This window comes from Mustela putorius, unplaced genomic scaffold, assembly GCF_011764305.1.
Source record: "Mustela putorius furo isolate JIRA1106 unplaced genomic scaffold, ASM1176430v1.1 tig00000430_pilon_pilon_pilon, whole genome shotgun sequence".
Lineage (NCBI taxonomy): Eukaryota > Metazoa > Chordata > Mammalia > Carnivora > Mustelidae > Mustela > Mustela putorius.
This window is the reverse complement of record NW_025421377.1, coordinates 24403199-24426356: the sequence shown is the minus strand read 5'-3', so window position 1 is coordinate 24426356 and position 23158 is coordinate 24403199. Positions and strand designations below refer to the sequence as shown.

The following is a 23158-nucleotide window of genomic DNA, read 5'->3' as shown; positions in this document are numbered from 1 at the left end:
CTTACGTGAAACAAAATATATTGAACATTTCAGCCACACAAGATGCTCCATTTCAGTTATGATTTGATGTAGTCTGTGGCAAGTGAAGGAAAATTTAGTGGATAGCTATTTGTATTTTTCCTTTAAATTAGGACAATTTGTTCATCCTAATTTATATGTAGATATATTTTTTAAAGATTGTATTTATTTGACAGAGACCTAGCAAGAGAGGGAACACAGGGGGAGTGGGAGAGGGAGAAGCAGGCTTCCCGTGAAGCAGAGAGCCCAATGTGGGGCTCAATCCCAGGACCCTGGGATCATGACCTGAGCCAAAGGTGGATGCTTAAGGACTGAGCCCACCCAGGTGCTCCCATAATTTATATTTTTAACTACAGAAGAATAAATACCCCTCCCCCCCTTTTATTCTGTGTTCCATAAGACTTTCTAATTTAGTAGTAGACTATTTTGGTCTGTTTGATGCCAGAGTTCTAAATTCTTTAAAATTACTGGGTAAATGAACAATATTACATCATGAGAGAAGTTTCCCTTTGTGATAGATTTCAGTAGGTTCATATAGAGAGTAATTGTTCAAAATAAGTTACGTCTGAAGTTGTTGGGGGTTTTTTGAAAAATAGAGACTAAAATTCTAGAATCTGTTTATTTATATATGCACATTTTATGTTTAACATGCACCAGGTTAGGAAAGTGTTTTTATTACCAAATACTGGGCAAAATGCTATAAATGCACATTCAGAATTAAACTCACAGGCAGGTTCCTGGGCCTCTATTGCCAAATTAATTGCTATCTTTGTCCTTGATCTCTGAGATTTTATTTTTTTTCCCCCGGAGTTTCATAAAGCTGGCTGCCTACCCAAATGCATTTTCACCTTCAGGACTTAGTATTCTTTGAATTGCTCTTGTTTTCTGTACTTGATCTTAACCAATTCACAACTGCGGACACGCCAGCCGCCCCCACCCCCAGTCCCTTCTTGCCTCAGTCTCTTCCCTGGTAAACTTTATCTGCGTGGTTTCATTTAGTCCAGGCACAACTGCAGCTTCAGTATATTGTCCATTCAGTAGCTCCCACACAGTGAAACGGTCAAGAGGAGAGCTTTCAAGGCAGCCTGGGCAACTCCACCGTTCAGTGGTGGGTCTTGTTGGGTGTTTGTGAGGATTCTCAGTGACTTCATGTATAAAGCAAGTAAAATAGGGTAGTGGGTCCTCTGCAAGTGATACCTATTAACGATTTTTTAAAAAAAGACTATTAGAAAGCGTGTGCACAGACAGAGTGGCAGCAGAGGCAGAAAGAGAAGCACGCTCTCTGCTGAGCCAAGGACCTCTATGTGGGACTCGATCCCAGGACCCTGGGATCATGACCTGAGCCAAAGGGAGCGGCTTAACCAACTGAGCCACCCAGATGCCCCACCTGTTAACGATTTTTGACTCTAGATTTTTGCTGTCTTATCCTGTGTTCCAAATAACGGTTTTTGTTTTGCTTTTGTTTGTGTTTTAAGATTATTTATTTGGGAGAGAGAGCAGTAGTGGAGAGAGGAATGGAGGGAGCAGATTGATTCCCTGCTGAGCTAGAACCTGGTCCTACCCTTGATCCCACGATCTGAGATGATCACTTGAGCAGAATATAAGAGTCAGACGCTTAACCAACTGAGCCACTTGAGGGCCCCCCAAACACCTTTTTAAAATCCTTTTCTGCCATGGACCTCCTTGAAGTCCTAGGGAATTCAAAGTTCAGAAGTCCAAAACAATGTATTTTCTCTAAGTGATTTGTGCATACCTGGCTCTCTAATGAATGTCCCATTTTTCTGACCTCTTTAACCTAGGAATGTCTGAAGTCTCTCTGGTCTCGGAATTTTCTCTGCCTCCCTTCTATCCACTTTTCAGGCTGTAAGAAGTATGTGGGTGCATATTTCAGAAGGTGGCTAGCGAGCTGACCATGAAGGAGCTTGTTGGCCTTAAGGAGGTTGCTCTTAATCCCAAGAGCAATGGCAAATTGAACAGTTTGATAAGTGGGGGCACGTAATTCTATTTTGAAGTGTCTCTAGCTCCATAGTAAACAAATGGAAGGAGTTCTGTGATGAACTGAGCAGATGAGGTCAAAGGATACTGCCGGTATCTCAGGAGCTGCGGTTCTAGAGTGCTGGCACTAGGGTGTACTGAGATGTGCTAGAGTATGGCTATTAGGAATCGAAAGAATTTCAAAGCTTTGGGTAGAATGGCCAGGGCTTGGTGTAGGAAAGCATAGTATCAGAAGAATTCTAATTTTCTCACTTTTGTAACTGGAGAAATAAAACCGCGTGTGGAACACAAGGGAAAACAGGCTTTCTGGGTGAGGAGGCAGGAGTGCTGGTAAAACCCTCTTGGGTTTTCATGTGAAATTGGACCTGAAAAGGTCAGGCTGTCTAGGACTGTATGAAATTTTGGCTTGTGCCTTTTTTATTCCAGTATATGAAATGGTCAATTTTGTGTATATTTACTGCAATTGAAAACATGCTGTGCACGTTGTAGAAAATACAGATAATCCAAAAGAATGAACTCCCATAGTCTAATCTGTAGATGGTCTCTGTAAGTACCTTGGCATGGGTGTATGTGTTTTCCTATATACTGTTACCCTTGTTTTAAGATTTTATTTATTTGAGAGAGAGAGCGAGAGAGTACAAGAGTGGGGAGTGTCAGAGGGAGAAGCAGACTTCCCGCTGAGCAGGGAGCCCTATGCGGGACTCAGTCTTAGGATTCCAGGATCATGACCTGAGCCGAAGGCAATTGCTTAACCAACTGAGCCACCCAGGCACCCCTACACTATTGTTCTAATGACAAACCATTTAATGCTTGATACGGTGTAAGTTGAACCACCACCGCATGCCGGACACTGTTGTGGAGACTTATTCTGAAGTCGCGTGAGTAAGTCATTGGTCTCCTCGAGCTTATAATGGAGAAGTGTAGTTGTGAAAGCTGTGCAAAGCATTAAGATAACACATAGCCTCTGTGTGGCGACTTTAGGGTGGTGGTCCCCGATCACCCATTCTGGCACTCCAGCCAGAGGACCCAGCTCATGTAAAGCTTGGAAAAGCAGGCAAGGTAAGGGGAAGACGCTGGGATTGGTGAAGTGGGGTCAAGAGGTGGCAGAATGGTAAGAGGTGGGCTAGGGGACGTAAGGGGATGAAATCACCTCAACCAGGGTAAGGGATCTATTTCAATTTTTTTCTAATTGCTACAGGAAGCTGTTAAAAAAATTAAGCATGCGAGTGATAGAATAATGCCATGTCAAGAATACACGGTAGGAGGGGCGCCTGGGTGGCTCAGTGGGTTGAGGGTCTGCCCTTGTTTCCAGTCATGATCGCCGGGTCCTGGGATCGAGTCCCTCCTCCGGCTCCCTGCTCGGCGGGAAGCCTGCTTCTCCCACTCCTCCCCACCTGTGCTCTCTGCCAGTCTCTAAGTCTCAAATAATAACTAAAATATTAAAAAGAAAATACATGCTAGGAGGACAAGAATGGGAGCAGGAAAACCGGAGCTGCTGTAATTCAAGACTTGGAAGGAAATAGATTTAGCTTGTTTTTTGGCGCTTGAATTTAGGAGGGGTTTTGACAAAAGGAATCGACAGTGACAAGTGACGGATAGCAAACTGATACCAATGAAAAGCAGATGCTTCCACTTAAAAATAGTTCAACCAGTAAAATATCTTTACACCGTTTTTATCTCTAAAATTAGTTTTCTATACTATTTGAAGGTAAACTGAGTCACACTTCTGGTAGCTTCACATCTGATTTCATATTTAGGAAAGCTAAGTCGTTAGTCATTTTACAGCCAAGGATTCTGAAGCTCAGAAAGGGCATTGCACTCGGGGCACCTGGGTGGCTCAGTGGGTGAAGCCTCTGCCTTCGGCTCGAGTTGTGATCTCGGGGTCCTGGAATCGAACTCAGGCTCTGGGGGAGCCTGCCTCCCCCCTCTCTCTCTGCCTGCTGCTCTGCCTACTTGTGATCTCTCTCTGTCAAATAAATAAATAAAATCTTAAAAAAAATAAAAGGGGGTATTGCACTCATACTAGTATGACGTGATTTGAAATACTGCATTAGCCAAAAGTGTCGGTCTGCTTTAAAGGGCGATTTATTTAATTTTAGAAAATGAGTTTGAAATCCCAGAAATTTAAACTTGGAATGCGATGCGTTTTTATCATGGGGTGGTTTTAGGAAATTGTAAAATTACAGCCTCCGGCCTTAGTTGAATCCTAAAATTAAGGCTCCCTTAATCAGGAACTGCATTCAGGAACCACAGGATTAAGTAACGGGGCAGAGTAGAGCACTGGGGCAGAATCAGATTGCAGGGGCGCCTGTCGGGCTTTGTCGGTAGAGCAAGTGACTCTTGAAATCTGGATCTTGAGTTCCAGCATCATGTTAGGGGTAGAGCTCACTTAAAAAAAAAAAAAAAAAAAAAAGTCCTGGGCACCTGGGTGGCTCAGTGGGTTAAGCCTCTCCCTCTGCCTTCAGCTCAGGTCATGATCTCAGGGTCCTGGGATCCAGCCCCTCATCGGGCTCTCTGCTTAGTGGGGAGCCTGCTTCCCCGTCTCTCTCTGCCTGCCTCTGCCTACTTGTGATCTCTGTCTGTCAAATAAATAAATAAAAGCTTTAAAAAAAAAAAAGTCCTTGAGAAATCAAATAGCACTCAAATACTTGAGGTCTCTGAGCTGGTAAGGAATAATTTCTGAGGGACCGTCATTTTACATGTCTTTTTTAAAATCTAAGAATTTATTTAAATTTTTTTCTTTTACAGAGGTGAACTGAAGCTCGTAATGGGAAAAAATTCTTGCATATTGGTGATGAGGATAGCGGCTTAGAAAATAGACGTGAGAGACCTTTCAATTCCTGACTTACCAGAAATGACTTAGAGTGATACTTCAAAGCAGGCACTTAAGGAACACGTATGACAGAAGTGAGAAGGATTTACACAGCAGTCTGTGAATATTTATTAGAATCTCCGTATGTGCCAGAAATCCCCCTAGATGCTGATTAGTAATACAGCAGGTATAGCCTACCCTCTGGAAACTTGTATCTTTTGAGGGAGAGTGGCAACAAACATGGAAATAAGGAATTTCAGTCCTGATAAGTTCTGGGCACAAAACAATCCGAACGATAATCCTATGAGGAAGAACCCTGTTTATTTTACAGAAGAGTTAATTCAGGCCTGGGGGTTAACTACTTTCCCAAGGTCACATGGCTAACAGGGCAGAGCTAGTGGAGAATGTAACAGTGACAGAAAATGGGCTGTTCTGTAATCATTACCGAGGGTGGTGATGAAAGGCCTCTCTGAAGAAGTGCATTTGGAGTCCAAAATACAGAGAAGGCAGCCATGATACTGGTAGGAGACATTCCAAATAGAACAAATGCACGGGCTCGGGCTCTGTGTTTGGAAGCTTCGTGTGTCCGAGGACCGGTGGGTTCATAACAGCAGATATCAAGAGGTAAGAGCTGGGGCGCCTGGGTGGCACAGTGGGTTAAAGCCTCTGCCTTCGGGGCGCCTGGGTGGCTCAGTGGGTTAAGCCGCTGCCTTCAGCTCAGGTCATGATCTCAGGGTCCTGGGATCGAGTCCCTGCTGAGCAGAGAGCCTGCTTCTCTCTATCTCTCTCTCTGCCTGCCTCTCTGTCTGCTTGTGATCTCTGTCAAATAAATAAATAAATAAATAAAATCTTAAAAAAAAAAAAAAAAGCCTCTGCCTTCGGCTCAGGTCATGATCCCAGGGTCCTAGGATCGAGCTCCACATTGGGCTCTCTGCTCAGCAGGGAGCCTGCTTCCTCCTCCCTCTCTCTGCCTGTCTCTCTGCCTGCTTGTGATCTTTGTCAAATAAAATAATAAAATCTTAAAAAAAAAAAAAGATAAGAGCTAAATTGTGGGTGGCCTTATAGTTTGGATTTTACCCTTGTTCCGGGATTGTAGGGATCTGAGCAGGAAGATGATGTGATCTGAATTCGTGTGGAGCCTGTCAGGAAGGAATATCAGATGATTGATGGTGGCTTAGGTTAGGATTGCAATGGTGAAGATGGTGATAAGTAGCCAGCTAGTAAGATACATTTTGGAGACAGAACTAGAAGACTTAATTATGTATTAGATTCTGAATGTGAGGGAAAGAGAATGTTTCAGGATGATCCCTGGGGTTTTTACAGAACTTGGGTGGAAAGCTGTACTCTGTTCGAAGCCGTTCGAAGCTGTACTCTGTAACGAAGAAGCAGGAGTAGATTGTGGAGGGAGAAATCAACTGTTCTCTTAGCCATGTTAAGTTTCATATGCCAGTTGGATAGCCAGGAAGAAATGCTCAAGAGTCGCATGCTCTTCCAACTGAGCCAGCTAGTAGCCCTCCATCATACTTAATTTCTTAACTCCTTTATTTATTCTCCTTGCAGTACCAATCATCTCAGGGTTAGCTTGTGTGCCGTCTGCTTTCTCCATTCTTGCCCTTGGGGATGCCAAGTCCTATAAAACAGAGTCAGTTGGTTTCACTGCAAATTCATGGTGTCCAGGCTCAAATGGGCACGTTTTACTATTTTGTATTCTTTTCATAGAACAAGACGTCTTCATAACTACCTATTTCAAGGTATTTTTGCTCTTAAATCCTTGAGCCTCAATCTCACCATTATCTTTTTCAATAAAGATGAAGTTCTTTTACTGAGAAGATCCAAGCAAGCTAATGTGTATGTCCTACACTTTTCTTAGTTTTCCCTTTTTTCTCTAAGCCTCTTCAAGGGTAAGACCATCTCATACTTTACCACCTTTAATACCTGTCCTGGGCTTTTCATGCCTCTTTTTTTTTTTTTTTTAAAGATTTATTTATTTATTTGACAGAGAACACAAGTAGACAGAAGCAGGCAGAGAGAGAGGAAGGGAAGCAGGCCCCCTGCTGAGCAGAGAGCCCGATGCGGGACTCGATCCCAGGACCCTGAGATCATGACCCGAGCCGAAGGCAGTGGCTTAACCCACTGAGCCACCCAGGCGCCCCTTTTCATGCCTCTTTAAAGCTTCTCTTCATTCTTTTTTTTTTTTTTTTAATTTAAGATTTTATTTATTTATTTATTTGACAGAGAGAAAACACAAGTAGGCAGAAAGGCAGGCAGAGAGAGAGGAGGAAGCAGGTTCCCCTCTGAGCAGGGAGCCTGACGTGGGGCTCAATCCCAGGACCCTGAGACCATGACCTGAGCTGAAGGCAGAGGTTTAACCCACGGAGCCACCCAGGCACCCCTGCATTCTTTTTTCCTACAAAGATTTCCCAGTTGAAAAAGAAAAATAAGCAATAACCTAATCCTGTTTCTACCTAATACTACTCCTTAGTAAACCTGTAGGTAGCTTTACCTAGGATGTACAATTGTTGAATACCCTATGTCTCCTTCACAGTTGGCTTTCAAACTCAGTTTTTTTTTTTTTTTAAACTCTTTTCTCAAGCATTGTCTACTCACCAAATGTAGTATTTTTAGTTTTTATCCTTTTGGTTTCCCTGTGGGGTATAAACAGGTTATTTAAGTTTCAGGGCCTCTTGCCTGGAGGGGCCTTTAAATGTTTACATTGTTGAATATACTTATAAGGTTGGAAAAGTAAAATATTTTTATATTCTTGTTCTTCAAGCTTCAGTCCTAACGAAACTGGATTTGCTACTTTATAATAGAGGGTCTCCTGAATTCATATAAAAAATTCATCAGAGTAGGTATAACCTACAGAGCGGGTATGGCTCCCTCCAACTTGGTTAGAGCCAGGGATAGAGGTAACTTCTATGTTATGAGATCTTAAATTGACCAAAGAATTGTATTCTTTCCATGTCCAGGTCCTAGGTCTGCTCCTCATAATTATAGTGTTAGGAACTAGATTTTAAGCAGCTTGACCAAGGTGACCAAGCACTGGAAGATTAATTCATGCTACCCATGCTCACAGAAGATAATTTATAAATCAGAACATTTATTTCTCAGTGTACAAGAAGGAATTAATACCTAATTTTGACTACGGTTGTAGATATCTGCTGCTCCAGGACATTCTCTTACTTGGATCAAGGTGTTCTAGAGACCAAATACAATGATAAAACATTTAGTCTTCATGATTTCTTTTTATAAAGATTTACATCATCTCTACACCCAACGAGGGGCGCAAACTCAGGATCTCTGAGATCAAGGGTTGCACGCTCTGTGGACTGAGTCCACCAAGGTACCAGTCTTCATGACATAATGTGAAAAGATCCAAACGGTTAAAGCCTCTCACTGGAGGGGCATGGCCTAAACCCCAAACTACTTGAAGATGATGAAAACCCTGTTTCTTTTTTTTTTTTTAATTTTTATAAACATATATTTTTATCCCCAGGGGTACAGGTCTGTGAATCGCCAGGTTTACACACTTCACAGCACTCACCATAGCACATACCCTCCCCAATGTCCATAACCCCACCCCCCTTCTCCCAACCCCCCTCCTCCCAACAACCCTCAGTTTGTTTTGTGAGATTAAGAGTCACTTATGGCTTATCTCTCTCCCAAGCCCATCTTGTTTCATTTATTCTTCTACCTCCTTAAAGCCCTATGTTGCATCTCCACTTCCTCATATCAGGGAGATCATATGATAGTTGTCTTTCTCCAATTGACTTATTTCGCTAAGCATGATACGCTCTAGTTCCATCCACGTCGTCGCAAATGGCAAGATTTCATTTCTTTTGATGACTGCGTAGTATTCCATTGTGTACATATACCACTTCTTCTTTATCCATTCATCTTTTGATGGACATCTGGACATCTAGGTTCTTTCCATAGTCTGGCTATTGTGGACATTGCCGCTATAAACATTCAGGCGCACCTGCCCCTTCGGATCACTATGTTTCTATCTAAAACCCCATTTCTTAATGTGACTCAAGCCTGTGCGTCATTCTTAACCACCAAGTCTTGCCTGGCCCTGGATCTAGCTAGCCCTGAGGCATTGTCTGGGCCTTCAAGTGTCACTCCAACCGCACCCTCTTCGGCGGCCACACGCCCGCGCTGCACCTCTCCTCCAGCCTCCCGGACGCCCTAGCCCTTCTCCTCTCTCCCCCTTCCATTATCTCCAGCCACCGTGTGGCCCTCGCTTTCAGTGCCCAAGCTGTCCTCGAGGTCCCTCCTGACGTCGCTTGCGTTGTCACCTGCTTGCTTTCACCTTGCCTCAGCTACTAATCATCACCTCCTAGGGTGTCAGCCTCGTCACCCACCCGGCCCGGCCCGGCCCCACTGCCCCGACCGGAAGGGAAGCATCGAATCGCGGTCAGGCCGGCCCCTTCCCGGCTGGGGGCGCCCAGGGCAGGCCCGGCTCCCCGCCCCCGCAGGGCCGCGGGGAGGAGCGCTTCGTCGCCCTCTGCCTGTGTCCCTCTTCTGTTTTCTCCCAGTCCCTCAGCGCCACCACCCCTTCATTCTCTCCGCGAGCACCGGAGTCGCCTGCAGCCCTCCGCGGCGAGGACAGGCCTCCCGGCGAAGGCAGACGGCGCCGCTCCGCTCCAGAACCGAAGTATCCGCGGGCGCAGGCGTCGGCGCCTCGGCGAGCGGAACCCGGCCAAGCCCCAGGTGCAGGGGCAGGGTGGCTGGCGCTGAGCCAATCGTGGCTCGTGACGACAGGGCCCAGCCAATCAGAGCACGGGAAGCTTGGCGCACTCGGGGCGGGGCCGGGCGGGTGAGAGCCCGCCCCCTTGCAGCTCGGCGGCCAACGCCTTCGCCCGGGGCTTGCGGGAGCCGCGCAGGTTCACCGCCGCGGGGCACTGGGCGCCTGGGGAGCGGGGAGTCGGCGCCTCCCGTCCAGCCCATTTCTTTACGGGCCGCGGCCTTGACGGGCGTGTCGGTGCCTGCCGTGCGCGCATTCGGACCCGGGCTGTATCTCTCTCGGGAGACTGGGCCGATGGTTGGGGCCGAGTGAGGTCGTTGCCTTGACGACGGCAGCATGCGGCCCGCGGTCCTCCCGAGTGCGCGCCTGCGGCTGGCCGAGGCCGCTCTGCCTCCCCGCCCGCTTCGCCCCCGGCCCGCGGCTGCGTCCGCACCAGAGACCCAGCCAGCTCCGGAACTGCCGGCTTGCTAGTCCGCGTCTGGTAGACCTGCGAGCGAGATGCATCTCGCCCCAAATTTGTTTCCAAGTTGGAAACCTTTGGGTCTTTCCATGTGAAAGGATTTTAAAGAAACGGTAAGCACAATACATGTGTCATCTTTTTATAAAAGGATTTTATTGATTTATCTGAGAGAGCGAATGAGAAGGGGAGGGTCACAGGGAGAAGCAGACTCCCTGCTGAGCAGAGAGCCCGATGCGGGCTTTGATCCCGTCGCTCTGAAGGCGGTCACTTAACCAGCGGAGCCACCCAGGCGCCCCAAGTACAGTACTTTGATTTTTTATTTATTTATTTTTTAAAATTTTTTATTTTATTTGTACAATACTTTAAAAAACTTTTACTATCTCGTTCATTGATCTATGATAGATTTCAGTCTGTCTTTAACAAAATAATAATTTAAAAAAGCATTGTTTTTAGTACCTGATTGTTGGCATTAGAACCATATGCTTCCATGGCACGTGTCCAGGAATACGGCATTGCCAATTTGGCCAGGCAGCCTTTCAGTCTGTGCACAGGAGTAGAAGGCATGAAAAACTGTAGTTTATGAGTAACTGTTTCGGGAAACCAGAGGCTTTTTAAGCTGGGATACTTCTAAGGTATTTGTGGGCAGTAAAAAGTAAAAAGCAGGTGTGTTCAGCGTGCCTGGTTGGTTTCCAGAATAAAACTTGCTTACTGTTAGCTTGCGATACGCTTCATCACATCTTAGACCTGCTTAAGGTAATCTTAATTTTGTTCACTTTGCATCTTCAGGCATTGAGGACACCAATTGCAAAGTGTTTAAAAACGATTCAGATTATAGTGTCCCCCTATTTTTGCTCTTGGCATGAGAAACCTAAAGGTCTAGTCCTTAAGAAAGCATGCTGTCTTAATGGAAGGGGGAAAAAATTTCAGGAAAGGAGAAGAGAGAATTACACTGAGAATTTTTTTCAGACAAACATTTTTAAAAAAAAATAGTAGAGATTCAATGAAAGTTAATATGTCACATATGGAAAGTTAGTGTTGTGGACACTGCTCTGTAAACAGCTGATAGAAACTACTATCAAAGCTAGTGGTAAAATATGAAATAGTTGGAGTTGGTGTTGATGGGAATTTATGGTCATCTTTTCCCACTTCGGCACAGTCTTCTGGTTTTCCATGTCTGTTTGCCTATCTATCTATCCTTAGATTATTAAGGTAAACTGATGAAAATGTATACACGCTGGATTATCACAGTTTGCTAGAACAAAGAGGGTATTTATTTTGTTTTTGTTGTCAGTGTGCTGATAACTGATAAGTATGGAAGAAAATGAAACATCACAATTCACAATCTGGGTAAATTAGTTTTAGATTGCCATAGGACACAATTAATAAAATAGGTGACTTTTTTTTTTCTTTCAACGTTTTATGAATGAGTATTCTTGTATTGTTAGGTTAAAAAAAAATCAGCTACAGAGGCACGTGGGTGGCTCAGTTGTTAAGTGTCTGCCTTCTGGTGATGTCATGATCCCGGGGTCCTGGGATCCAGCTCTGCATTGGGCGCCCCGTTTGGCAGGAAGACTGCTTCTCCCTCTCCCACTCCCCCTGCTTGTGTTCCCTCTCTTATTGTGTTTCTCTCTGTCAAATAAATAAATAAAATATTTTATAAATAAATAAATAAATTTAACTTTGGAGTTACTAGCTTTTATATTTCATGACAGTCAAGTCTTGTGAATTAAAATCTATCTGTATTTGAATTGAAAAGTTTTTTTCTATACCAAAATATGTAGAAGAGTGTTCACTGATCCTTCATCAGTCATTATTAGGGTAGCCATTATCCAAAAATGTCATATAATGAGATGTAAAAGAATTCTAAACACAAAATTCAAATGATCATACTCAAAGTGAGTAATCATTAAAAGGATTTTTGAATTACTGTATTTGGTCCTACTAAAATTTAATTTTTAAACAATTTGCTTATATACTGTGATGTTATTATTGTTATTTTGTAAGTTCAATATGGGAATTTAATTACGACATTAAGGAAGGTAAAGAAAAACAGCTTTGTGAAAGCTTCTTAGTGTTAACTTGGTACGTGATCATTTGTGAACAAATATTTTTCCCAACTGAGTAGAAAGTGCATAAAGATTTTCAACTTTGCTTTTTTAAAAGATTTATTTATTTGAGAAAGAGAGAGAGATGGAGAGCATGAGTCGGGGGAAGGACAGAGGGAGAGAATCCTTAAGTAGACCCTCCCCTACCCCCAACCCGAGCCTGGAGCCCGACTCAGGGCTCGATCCTACCACCAGGAGATCATGACCTGAGCCTAAACTAAGAGTCGTTGCTTAACTAACTGAGCCACCTACTTGCCCCTCAACTTTGCTTTTTTAAACCTGATGTAAAAAAAATAAATATGATCTTCACTAAAACCAAACTCATTGGGGCACCTGGCTGACTTAGTCGGTAGGGTGAATGACTCTTGATCTCAGGGCTATGAGTCTGAGTCCCACTTGGGTGTGGAGATTACTTAACAGTAAAATCTTAAAAAACAAAACAAAACTTACTTGTGCTTTTTCACCTCTGAGTGAAAAGGAGTTGTTTTTTTCCTAAAGTAAGCTATAATTGTTTTCCATGATAGTTCAAATATTGCTTTATCTGAATTAAAAATATGTTGAATTTCATTAATATGGTATCTAATAATTTAAACTTAATGGCTTTAATTCTTGTCTACTGTGAAATGTCTTGTTTAAATGAAAGAATTTGAGAAACATAGCTTAGATGTAGAAGCAGTAAGAAATTGTGAGTCAGAGCAGAAGATCCATTAACACAGCAACTGCTCTAATATGGAAAACAAGTGGGGAAGAATTAATTTACTGGAAAGGTGGAGGAAATTAATATGCTCAGCATTATTAACTCTATGTTTTGGTTTCTACAGCAAGAAGAATTCCTACCGGTTTTGAATTAAAATGGAAAAATATGAGAACCTAGGATTGGTTGGAGAAGGGAGCTATGGAATGGTGATGAAGTGTAGGAATAAAGATAGTGGAAGAATTGTGGCCATCAAGAAGTTCTTAGAAAGTGATGATGACAAAATGGTTAAAAAAATTGCTATGCGAGAAATCAAATTACTAAAGGTGAGTAAATACTGAGTTAAAAAAAAGTTGTTTCTTGATCAAGATTGCATTTTTAGAAAAAAATTACTGTTCTTATATTAATTTCCATGCCAAAATTTAAGACATAAATTTCTTTTTTGACATTAAATAAATAAAATGATTATATATGCATATTCATTTGTCCTATGAATATAAACATGATTTTGAAATATTAGTTGCTTCTTTCTATATCCATCTGCCTATCTATCTACCTGTGTATCTATCAGTCATCTCTGTGGGGGGTCCTAAAGACCACTCCACATGCTATGATTCAATAGGAGGACTCAGAGCACTTAGCATGAGGTTGTACTCATGGCTGTGATTTATTATAGTGACAGGATATAAAGCAAAACCAGCAAAGGAAAAGGCACATGCAATGAATTCCAGAGGAAACCTGTCACAGGTTTCCAAGAATCCTCTTCCAGTGGAGTCACATAGGATGCACTTATACATTTTCCAAAAATGATCTGTGACGGCACATGTGAAATACTGTCTACTAAGGAGATTCCATACATTCGGTGTCCAGGGTTTTTACTGGAGGATGTTCATGTAAGACACCCTCTGCCTGACTCATACCAAAATTTCAGAGTCCCAAAAGGAACACAGAGATTCAGCGTAAACATTTTTATTACACATTGAGCCACTTCATCAGTTCTGGAAATGACGAGACCCCTCATAACATCCAAGTTCCCACGTGCCAACCAAGGGCTCCCTTCGCAAGCAGACCTTTCTTTTTTTAAAGATTTTTATTTATTTTTTTGACAGAGAGATCACAAGTAGGCAGACAGGCAGGCAGAGAGAGAAGGGGAAGCAGGCACAAGGCTTGATCCCAGGACCCTGAGACCAGGACCTGAGCCGAGGACAGAGGCCTAACCCACTGAGCCACCCAGGCGCCCCAGACCTTTATTTTTTTTAAGATTTTTATTTATTTTTTTGACAGAGAGAGAAGCAGCGAGAGAGGGAATACAAGCTAGGGAGTAGGAGAGGGAGAAGCAGGCTTCCCGATAAACAGAAAACCCGATGTAGGGCTCGATCCCAGGACTCAGGGATCATGAACCAAGCTGAAGGCAGATGCTTAACGACTGAGCCACCCAGGCGCCCCGCAAGCAGACCTTTCAAAGTCTCAGGTCTCAGGCTTACTGTGGGATCTTTTTCTCTCTCTAATCAGTCTCACCAGAAGTTTATCAATTTTATTTATCTTTAGGAAGATAGTGTTTGATCTTCTCTATTTTGTATTTCTTTTTTAACTTAAATTCAATTAACCCATAGTGTATTATTAGTTTCAGAAGTAGAATTTAGTGATTCATCAGTTGCATATAACATCCAGTGCTCATTGCATCATGTGACCTCCTGAATGCCCATCATACAGTTACTGCATCCCCCCCCGCCCCCATGCACCACCTCCTCTCCAGTAACCCTCAGTTGTTCCTAAACTTTTATGCTTTCCTTCCCTCTCTGGTTTTGTCTTATTTTTCCTTCCCTTCCCTTATGTTCCTCTGTTTGTTTCTTAAACTCCACATACGAGTAAAATCATATGATATTTATCTTTTTCTGACTGACTTATTTCAGTTCACATAATACCTTCTAGTTCCGTCCATGTCATTGCACATGGCAAGATTTCATTCTTTTTGATGGTTGACTTATATTCCATTAAAGATAGATACCACATCTTCTTTGTCAGTTCATCTGTCGATGGACGTCTGGGCTCTTTCCATAGTTTGGCTATTGTGGACATTGCTGCTATAAACTTTGGGGTATCCCTTCGAATCATTATGTTTGTATCATTTGGATAAACACCAAATAGTGCAATTGTTGGGCTGTAGGGTAGCTCTTTTTTTTTTTTTTTTAAAGATTTTAATTTATTTATTTGACACACACACACCCAGAGCAAGAGAGGGAACACAAGCAGGTGGAGTGGGAAAGGGAGAAGCAGGCTTCCTGCTAAGCTGGGAGCTAGATGCAGGGCTCTATCCTGAAGGCAGATATTTTTAACTTTTTGAGGAACCTCCATAATGTCTTCCAGAGTGGCTGCACCAGTTTGCATTCCCATCAACCTTGTAAGAGTGTTTCCCTTTCTCTGTATCCTTCCCAACATCTGTTTTTTCCTGAGTTAATTTTAGTCTTTCTAACTGGTATGAGGTGGTATCTCATTGTGGTTTTGATTTGTATTTCCCTGATGTTGAGTGGTGTTAAACATCTTTTCATGTGTCTGTTGGCTGTTTGTATGTCTTCTTTGGAGAAATGTCTGTTCATGTCCTCTGCCCATTTCTTTTTCTTTTTTTTTGTTAAAGATTTATTTATTTATTTATTTGACAAACAGAGATCACAAGCAGGCAGAGAGGCAGACAGAGAGAGGGAAGCAGACTCCCCGCCGAGCAGAGAGCCCGATGGGGGACTTGATTCCAGGACACTGAGATCATGACCCGAGCTGAAGGCAGTGGCCTAACCCACTGAGCCACCCAGGTGCCCCTCCTCTGCCCATTTCTTGACTGGGTTATTCATTCTTTGGGTGCTAAGTTTGATAAGTTCTTTATAGATTTTGGATATAGCCCTTTATCTGATGAGACATTTACAAATATCTTTTGCCATTCTGTAGGTTGCCTTTTAGTTTTGACTGTTTCCTTTGCTGTGCAAAAGCTTTTCATTTTGATTAAGTCAGTTCCAATAGTTCATTTTTGCCTTTTTTTCCCTTTCCTTTGAAGACATGTCTATCAAGAAGATGCTGTGGCTGAGGTCAAAGAGGTTTCTGCCTATATTCCCTCTAGAATTTTAAGACTTTATTTACATGATAGAGAGAGAGAGACAGCAAGAGAGGGAACACAAGCAGGAGGAGTGGGAGAGGGAGAAGCAGGCTTCCCGCTGAGCAGGGAGCCCAACATGGGACTCGATTCCTGGACCCTGGGATCATGACCTGAGCCAAAAGCAAGTGCTTAGTGACTGAGCCATTGAAGTGCCCCTCCCCTCCCCTAAAATTTTGATGGATTCCTGTCTCACATTTAGGTCTTTTATCCATTATGAATTCATTTTAGTATAGGGTCTAAGAAAGTGGCCCAGTTTCATTCTTCTGCATGTGGCTGTCTGATTTTCCCAGCACCATGTGTTGACGAGGCTGTCTTATTTCCATTGGACATTCTTTCTCAGTTTGTCTAAGATTCATTGACCACAGAGTTGAGGGTCCATTTCTGGGTTCTCTATTCTGTTCCATTGATCTGTATGTCTGTTTTTGTGCCAGTATCATACTGTCTTGATGATTACAGCTTTGTAATATATTTTGAAGTCCGGGATTGTGATGCCTCCAGCTTTGGTTTTCTTTTTCAAGATTGTTTTGACTATTTGAGGTCTTTTCTGATTCCATACACATTTTAGGATTATTTGTTCCAGCTCTCTGAAAATTGTTGATGGTATTTTGATAGGGATTGGATTTGAGAGTGATCTGGCTGTGACATCTGTCACCCCATTGATCTTGAGGGTTGATTTGGCTGGCTGCAGTGGTGTCCCCTTCATCACCTCACTGCTCCATGTGCATCTCTCCCAACGCTGCACATTCAGTCTACTGTGGATGACCTTCCCTGATAGAGGAGGACCATCCACGGTACTGAGAAGAAATATGTTAAACTCTTTCTCTGAGTTAATTGATTTGTCTGTTTTTCATTGTAGTTCATTTAATGTTTATAAACAGAAAAGCTATGTAAGTACATTAAATTTAGAATTATATATTCATGTTGAATCAAATATTTTATCATGAAACAACTTATTAATATTTCTCCTTAAAGTCTGTGTGAAGCTAATAAAGCTACACTAGTTTAATTTTGGTTAGTGTCTGCATAGTGTATCTTTTTATACATTTTTACTTGGAAGTTTTTCAATTCTTGTTAAGATATGTGTCTCATAAACATCATATCGTCACATTTAGCTTTTCGTCTTCTTTGGCAACCTTTGCCTTTTAATTGGAATATTTAGTCTGTTTATACATAATGTAATTTCTAGTATATTTCACCATAAGTCTACCATCTTATGTGTCATTTATCTTTCTCTTTTTGTATTTCTTTTTACTTCTTTGGATTAATTACATTTATAATTTATTTCCTTCTAATAATTTGAAAATTATACATCATATTTCTTTTTAGTGGTTATCATAGACATTTGTTCAAGTCTAACATGATCTGATACTTATTTTTTTATGTCTGCATTTTTTTTCATTCAGCTTTTTATTAACATTAAATGGACATATAGAAAAGTATGTATCTCATAAGAATACATCTCTGTATATTTTTAAAAATTAAACAACTCCATGTTACCACCGTATAAGTCAAGAGAGAGAACATTAAAATCACTCTATAAGCTTCCCTTATGTCTTCTGTAACCACTACTGCCTTCCTCCTCTATCCAGGTCACAAGTATCCTAATTCTTTTTTTTTTTTTAAGTTTTTATTTATTTATTTGAGGGGAGGGGCAGAGGGAGAGAATTTCAAGTAGACTCCATGCTGAGTGCTGAGTCCCACAACCCAGAAACCATGACCTGAGCCAAAAACCAAGAGTGAGACACTCAACTGACTGGGCCATTCAGGTGCCCCACAACTATCTTAATTCTTATCAGCATAAGTTAGTTTTGTTTTCTTGTTACTTGGAATTTTCTCTTTGATCTTGTTTTTCTGAAATTTCACAATGTGTCTAGTTTGGATAACTTTTTTTTTTTTTAAAGATTTTATTTATTAATTTGACAGAGAGAAATCACAAGTAGACGGAGAGGCAGCCAGAGAGAGAGAGGGAAGTAGGCTCCCTGCTGTGCAGAGAGCCCGATGCGGGACTCGATCCCAGGACCCTGAGATCATGACCCGAGCCGAAGGCAGTGGCTTAACCCACTGAGCCACCCAGGCGCCCCATAGTTTGGATAACTTTTATCTTGCTTCATTGGGGTCTTTATGAATCTATGATATCATTTCTTTTATTAATTCAACAAAATTCTCATTTATTATTTCTTCAAATATTATTTCAACTCATTCCCTTTCTCCTCTATTTTTGGGACTTCAGTTAACATAAATCTTCTCATTGAATTATCTTTTTACCTGTTTTTCTTTTCTCTATTTGTCTCTCTATGCCCCTTCTGCATAATTTATTATGATTCATCATTCAGTTAAATAATTTCTCCTCAGTATGGTTAATCTCCATCACTGAATTGTTAATTTTGAGTATTGTATTAGATGGTGTACAGAAATATAATTATAGCTTAGTGAATTATTGGAAAGCAAACATTCATAGAATCACCAGGTCAAGAAATCAGACATTGCCAACAACACTTTTCTTGTACTTTCCCAATCACCCTAGCCCCTTCCTTCCCCCTTAAGGTAAACACTATCCCGACTTGCATGTTAGTCACTGCCATGATTTTTCCCCTACATTTACCAAATAAACGTGCATTCCTAACTACTATAGTTTAATTTTACTTATTATCCTCATAAATAACTTTCTTTTTGCTCTCTTAATGTTATCTTTCACTCAACAGTAGTTAATTTCAATGTAGTCAAAACTTTTAAAAAAGATTTTATTTATTTATTTGACAGACGGAGATCACAAGTAGGCAGAGAAGCAGGCAGAGAAAGAGGAGGAACAGGCTCCCTGCTGAGCAGAGAGCGCAAGGTGGGGCTTGATCCCAGGATACTGGGATCATGACTTGAGCCGAAGGCAGAGGCTTTAACCCACTGAGCCACCCAGGCGCCCCTGTAGTCAAATTTTTAATATTTTTTTCCATTATGTTAGTTACCATACAGTACATGATTAGTTTTTAAAAATTAATTTATTTTTTCTCACCACAGCATATACTATGCCTGATGTCCATCACCCAGCCACCCCATCCCTCTCACACTCCTCCCCTCCAGCAAACTTCAGTTTGTTTCCTGAGATTAAGAATTTCTTATGGTTTGTATCTGTCTCTGGTTTCATCTTATTTCATTTTTCCCTCCTTTCACCTATGATCCTCTGCCTTGTTTCTCAAATTCCTCATATCAGTGAGATCATATGATAATTGTCTCTCTGATGGACTTATTTAGCTTAGCATAATACCCTCTGGTTCCATCCATGTTTTTGCAAATGGCGAGATTTCATTTTTTGATGGCTGCATAGTATTTCATTGTATATATATACCACATCTTCTTTATCCATTCATCTCTTGATGGACATCTAGGCTCTTTCTGTAGTTTTGACTATTGTGGACATTGCTGCAATTAACATTCAGGTGCACATGCCCCTTCAGATCACTACATTTGTATCTTTAGGGTAAATACCCGGTAGTGCAATTGCTTTTTTGATGTAGTGTTCTATGATTCATTGTTTGCTTATAACACCCAGTGTTCCCTGTGCTCTGTGCCCTCCTTAATACCCATCAGTAGGCCAACCCATCCCCCCAACCCCCTCCTTTCTAAAACCCTCAGTTTGTTTCCTGGAGTCCAGAGTCTCTCATGGTGTCTCTCCCACTCTGATTTCTCCCCCTTCATTTTTCCCTTCCTTCTCCTAATGACCTGCATGCTATTCCATATGTTCCACAAATAAGTGAAACCATATGATAATTGACTTTTTCTGTTTGACTTATCTCACTCAGCATAATGTTTAATATTTTCTTTTATGGTTGGTACCATTTATGTCTGCTCAAAAAGTCTTTTTCTACTTAGAGATTAGGGTATCCTTCTATACTATTATTCAGAAACTTAATAGCTTTGGTTCTCATATTTATATTTCAGTACACCTAGACTTGATCTTAATTATGGTGTATGACACAGTCAAGTCTTATTTGTTCTTTATTGATATCCCAGAATTGTCCCAGAAACATTTACTGAAAATAGCATCTTTTCTCCATGGTTCTGAATTCCTCATTTGCCATAGGTCTTTATATGTAGGGGTGGCTTTTCTGCTCTTTATTCTGTTCCATTGGTATATTTGTCTAAGTTTGTGCCAGTATCTCACATTCCATATTCACTCTAGGAATCACTTCAGATACGTGTGCTGTCCCTGCTATGTATCTTATTCTATATATAATTAAATTCCTCCCAAATTGTTCAGTCAGTATTTATTAGGACATATCTCATATTTATCCTTCCCATTACTCACCAATTATTCTTACATTTCTGAGCTTCCATCTAGGGTCATTTCCCTTGTATTTAATAGGGTCATTTCCCTTGTATTTAAAACATATCCTTGGGGCACCTTGGTGGCTTAGTCATTAAGCGGCTGCCTTTGGCTCAGGTCATGATTCCAGAGTCCTGGGATCAAGCCCTGCATTGGGCTCCCTGCTCAGCAAGTCTGCTTCTCCCTCTCCCACTCCCCCTGCTTGTGTCCCCTCTCTTGCTGTCTCTCTCTGTCAACTAAATGAATGAATGAATATCTGCCAAATGAATGAATGAATGAATGAATAAATAAATAAAACAATAAAACAATAAAACATATCCTTTAGTTTCTTTAAAGCAGATCCACTGGTAGGAAATGCTGTCCACTTTTGTTTGTCTAAAAAAAAAAAAAAACCACCTTTTTTTTACTTTTTGTTTAAAGACTATTGGCAAAAGATATAGAATTCTAAGTTGGCAGTCCATTACATTCATTGTGTCCAAGATATCATTTCCACTGTTCCTCTGGTTTTTATTGCTTCTATTGAAATGTCAGATATTTCTTAGTGTGTCTTTTTTCTTTTGGATGCATTAAGATTTTCTTTTTGACTTTGATTTTCAGCAATTTAGTAATAATGGCCTCGATGTGGGGTTAATTTCCCTATTTTTTTTTACCTTGAATTTATGTTTCTTGCATCTGTAAAATAATGTCATTTGTCACTTTTAGAAAATACCTAGCTATTATTGTTTCATGTATTGCTACTGTCTTATTCTCTCTTCTCCATTTAAGAACTTAGTTTCATATATTAGATTTTCCCCATGTGTCTCTTATACTCTCTGTGTTTTCCAGCCTTTCATTTTTCCCTGGTTCAGTCTAGATATTTTCTTCCAACCTATCCTCAAAATCAGTAATTCTTTTTCAACCTACTGTTTATAATGTACTTTTATACTTAAGCATTGACTTCTTAATTAAAGATGTATTTTTCAATTCTTCTGGTATTTCTTTTTTTTTTTTTTTAAAGATTTTATTTATTTATTTGACAGAGAGAAATCACAAGTAGACAGAGAGGCAGGCAGAGAGAGAGGAAGGAAAGCAGGCTCCCTGCTGAGCAGAGAGCCCGATGCGGGACTCGATCCCAGGACCCTGAGATCATGACCTGAGCCGAAGGCGGCGGCTTAACCCACTGAGCCACCCAGGCGCCCCTCTTCTGGTTGGATTTTTTTTAGTTTCCATTTTGCTGCCAAAACTCTTTATTGTGATTTTTTTTGACTATTTTGTCTTTTTTAAAGTCTTCATTTAAGTACCTATTATCTGGATCTCCCATATGTTTATTTCTATTGTTTGTTTTTTTCTCTTGGTTTTTTATTAAATTAACTTTTGATATGCCTGTATTAATTTTTAAAAATTGTATACATAGCTTGAGTCTCTGGATGCTATCTTTCCCCTGAGAGGAATTACATTTGCTTTTATGTGGCTCTTGAGCGTACTCCAGGAAACCTAACATTGTACCATCATCTCAGTCCAGTTTGAGGAATTTGCATTATTTGAATTTGAATTGTGGTCCATGACAATGCTTATTTATTATTCAGCATTATAGTTTGTGGACTTTTGGGGCCAACCCAAAGTAGGAAGGGGTCTCATCAGGCTGTACCCCTTCTTTCTACCTTGATGGCCTCCAGACCCCAAATGCTATTATCTCAGTCCATAAGACTATCAAAAGTGCCACTCAGACTCTTAATCTTCTCTCTGAATTGTATGTTTCCAGGGTTTTAAAAAAATAACTAATTGCTTGGCTTACTTCCCTGGGTCTCTGTCTTCAAGATCCTAGTCTAGATATTCGTTATTATTTTATCTCTCCTATTCCTTACAACAGTGGTTTTATATTTTTGTCCTGCTTTTCTATGTGTACTCAGTATGAGAGTTATTATAAATTACCTAGTCTACTGTTATTGTAAACAGAAATTATTATACTTTTCTGTTCTAAAATTTTTATTTGGTTCTAAGTCTTCTATATCACTTTTTCTGATTTCAAGTTCTTTTTTTTTTTTTTAAGGTTATTTATTTATTTATTTGATAGACAGAGATTGCAAGTAGTCAGAGAAGCAGGCAGAGAGAGAGGAAGAAGCAGGCTCCCTGCTGAGCAGAGAGCCCAATGCCCAGCTCCATCCCAGGCCCTGAGACCATGACCTGGGCTGAAGGCAGGGGCTTTAACCCACTGAGCCACCCAGACACCCCTGATTTCAAGTTCTTTCAAAAAATTTTTATGTAAGCTCTATACTCAACTCAGAGATCGAGTCACATGCTCTGTTGACTGAGTCAGCCAGGTACCCCATTTTTTTTTTTTTTGTATTTATTTATTTACTTACTTACTTAAACTCCACCCCCAACATGGGGCTCGAACTTACCATCCAGAGATCAAGAGCCACATGTTCTACCAACTGAGCCAGGCAGGTGCCTCAAGTTCCCACAATTTTTTGAGGTTGACTTTTTTCTTTTTTCTTTTTTTTTTTTTTTTTAAAGATTTTATTTATTTATTTGACAGACAGAGATCACAAGTAGGCAGAGAGGCAGGCAGAGAGAGAGAGAGGAGGAAGCAGGCTCCCTGCAGAGCAGAGAGCCCGATGCGGGACTTGATCCCAGGACCCTGAGATCATGACCTGAGCCAAAGGCAGCGGCTTAACCCACTGAGCCACCCAGGCGCCCGACTTTTTTCTTTTTAAGCATAGTAGCTTTATTTGATAATTCTTTTTTTTTTTTTAAGATTTTATTTATTTATTTGACAGAGTGAGATCACAGGTAGGCAGAGAGGCAGTCAGAGAGAGAGGAGGAAGCAGGCTCCCTGCGGATGTGGGGCCCGATCCCAGGACCCTGGGATCATGACCTGAGCC

The 23158-nt window shown here is 41.3% G+C and overlaps 1 protein-coding gene across 2 annotated transcripts in view; it reads left to right on the top strand.

The window, feature by feature from the left end:
• Nucleotides 1-9685: 9685 nt before the first annotated feature.
• CDKL2 (cyclin dependent kinase like 2) overlaps nucleotides 9686-23158 on the top strand; it is a 50554-nt gene continuing 37081 nt past the window's right edge. The window contains exons 1-2 of one of the 2 annotated variants that reach the window (XM_045079880.1): nucleotides 9686-10145; nucleotides 12959-13157. In XM_045079880.1, coding sequence (XP_044935815.1) covers nucleotides 12990-13157 — 168 coding nt within the window. In that variant the 5' untranslated portion in view covers nucleotides 9686-10145; nucleotides 12959-12989. The remainder of the gene's footprint in view (nucleotides 10146-12958; nucleotides 13158-23158) is intronic. The other variant, XM_004766261.3, reaches the window with a different exon arrangement.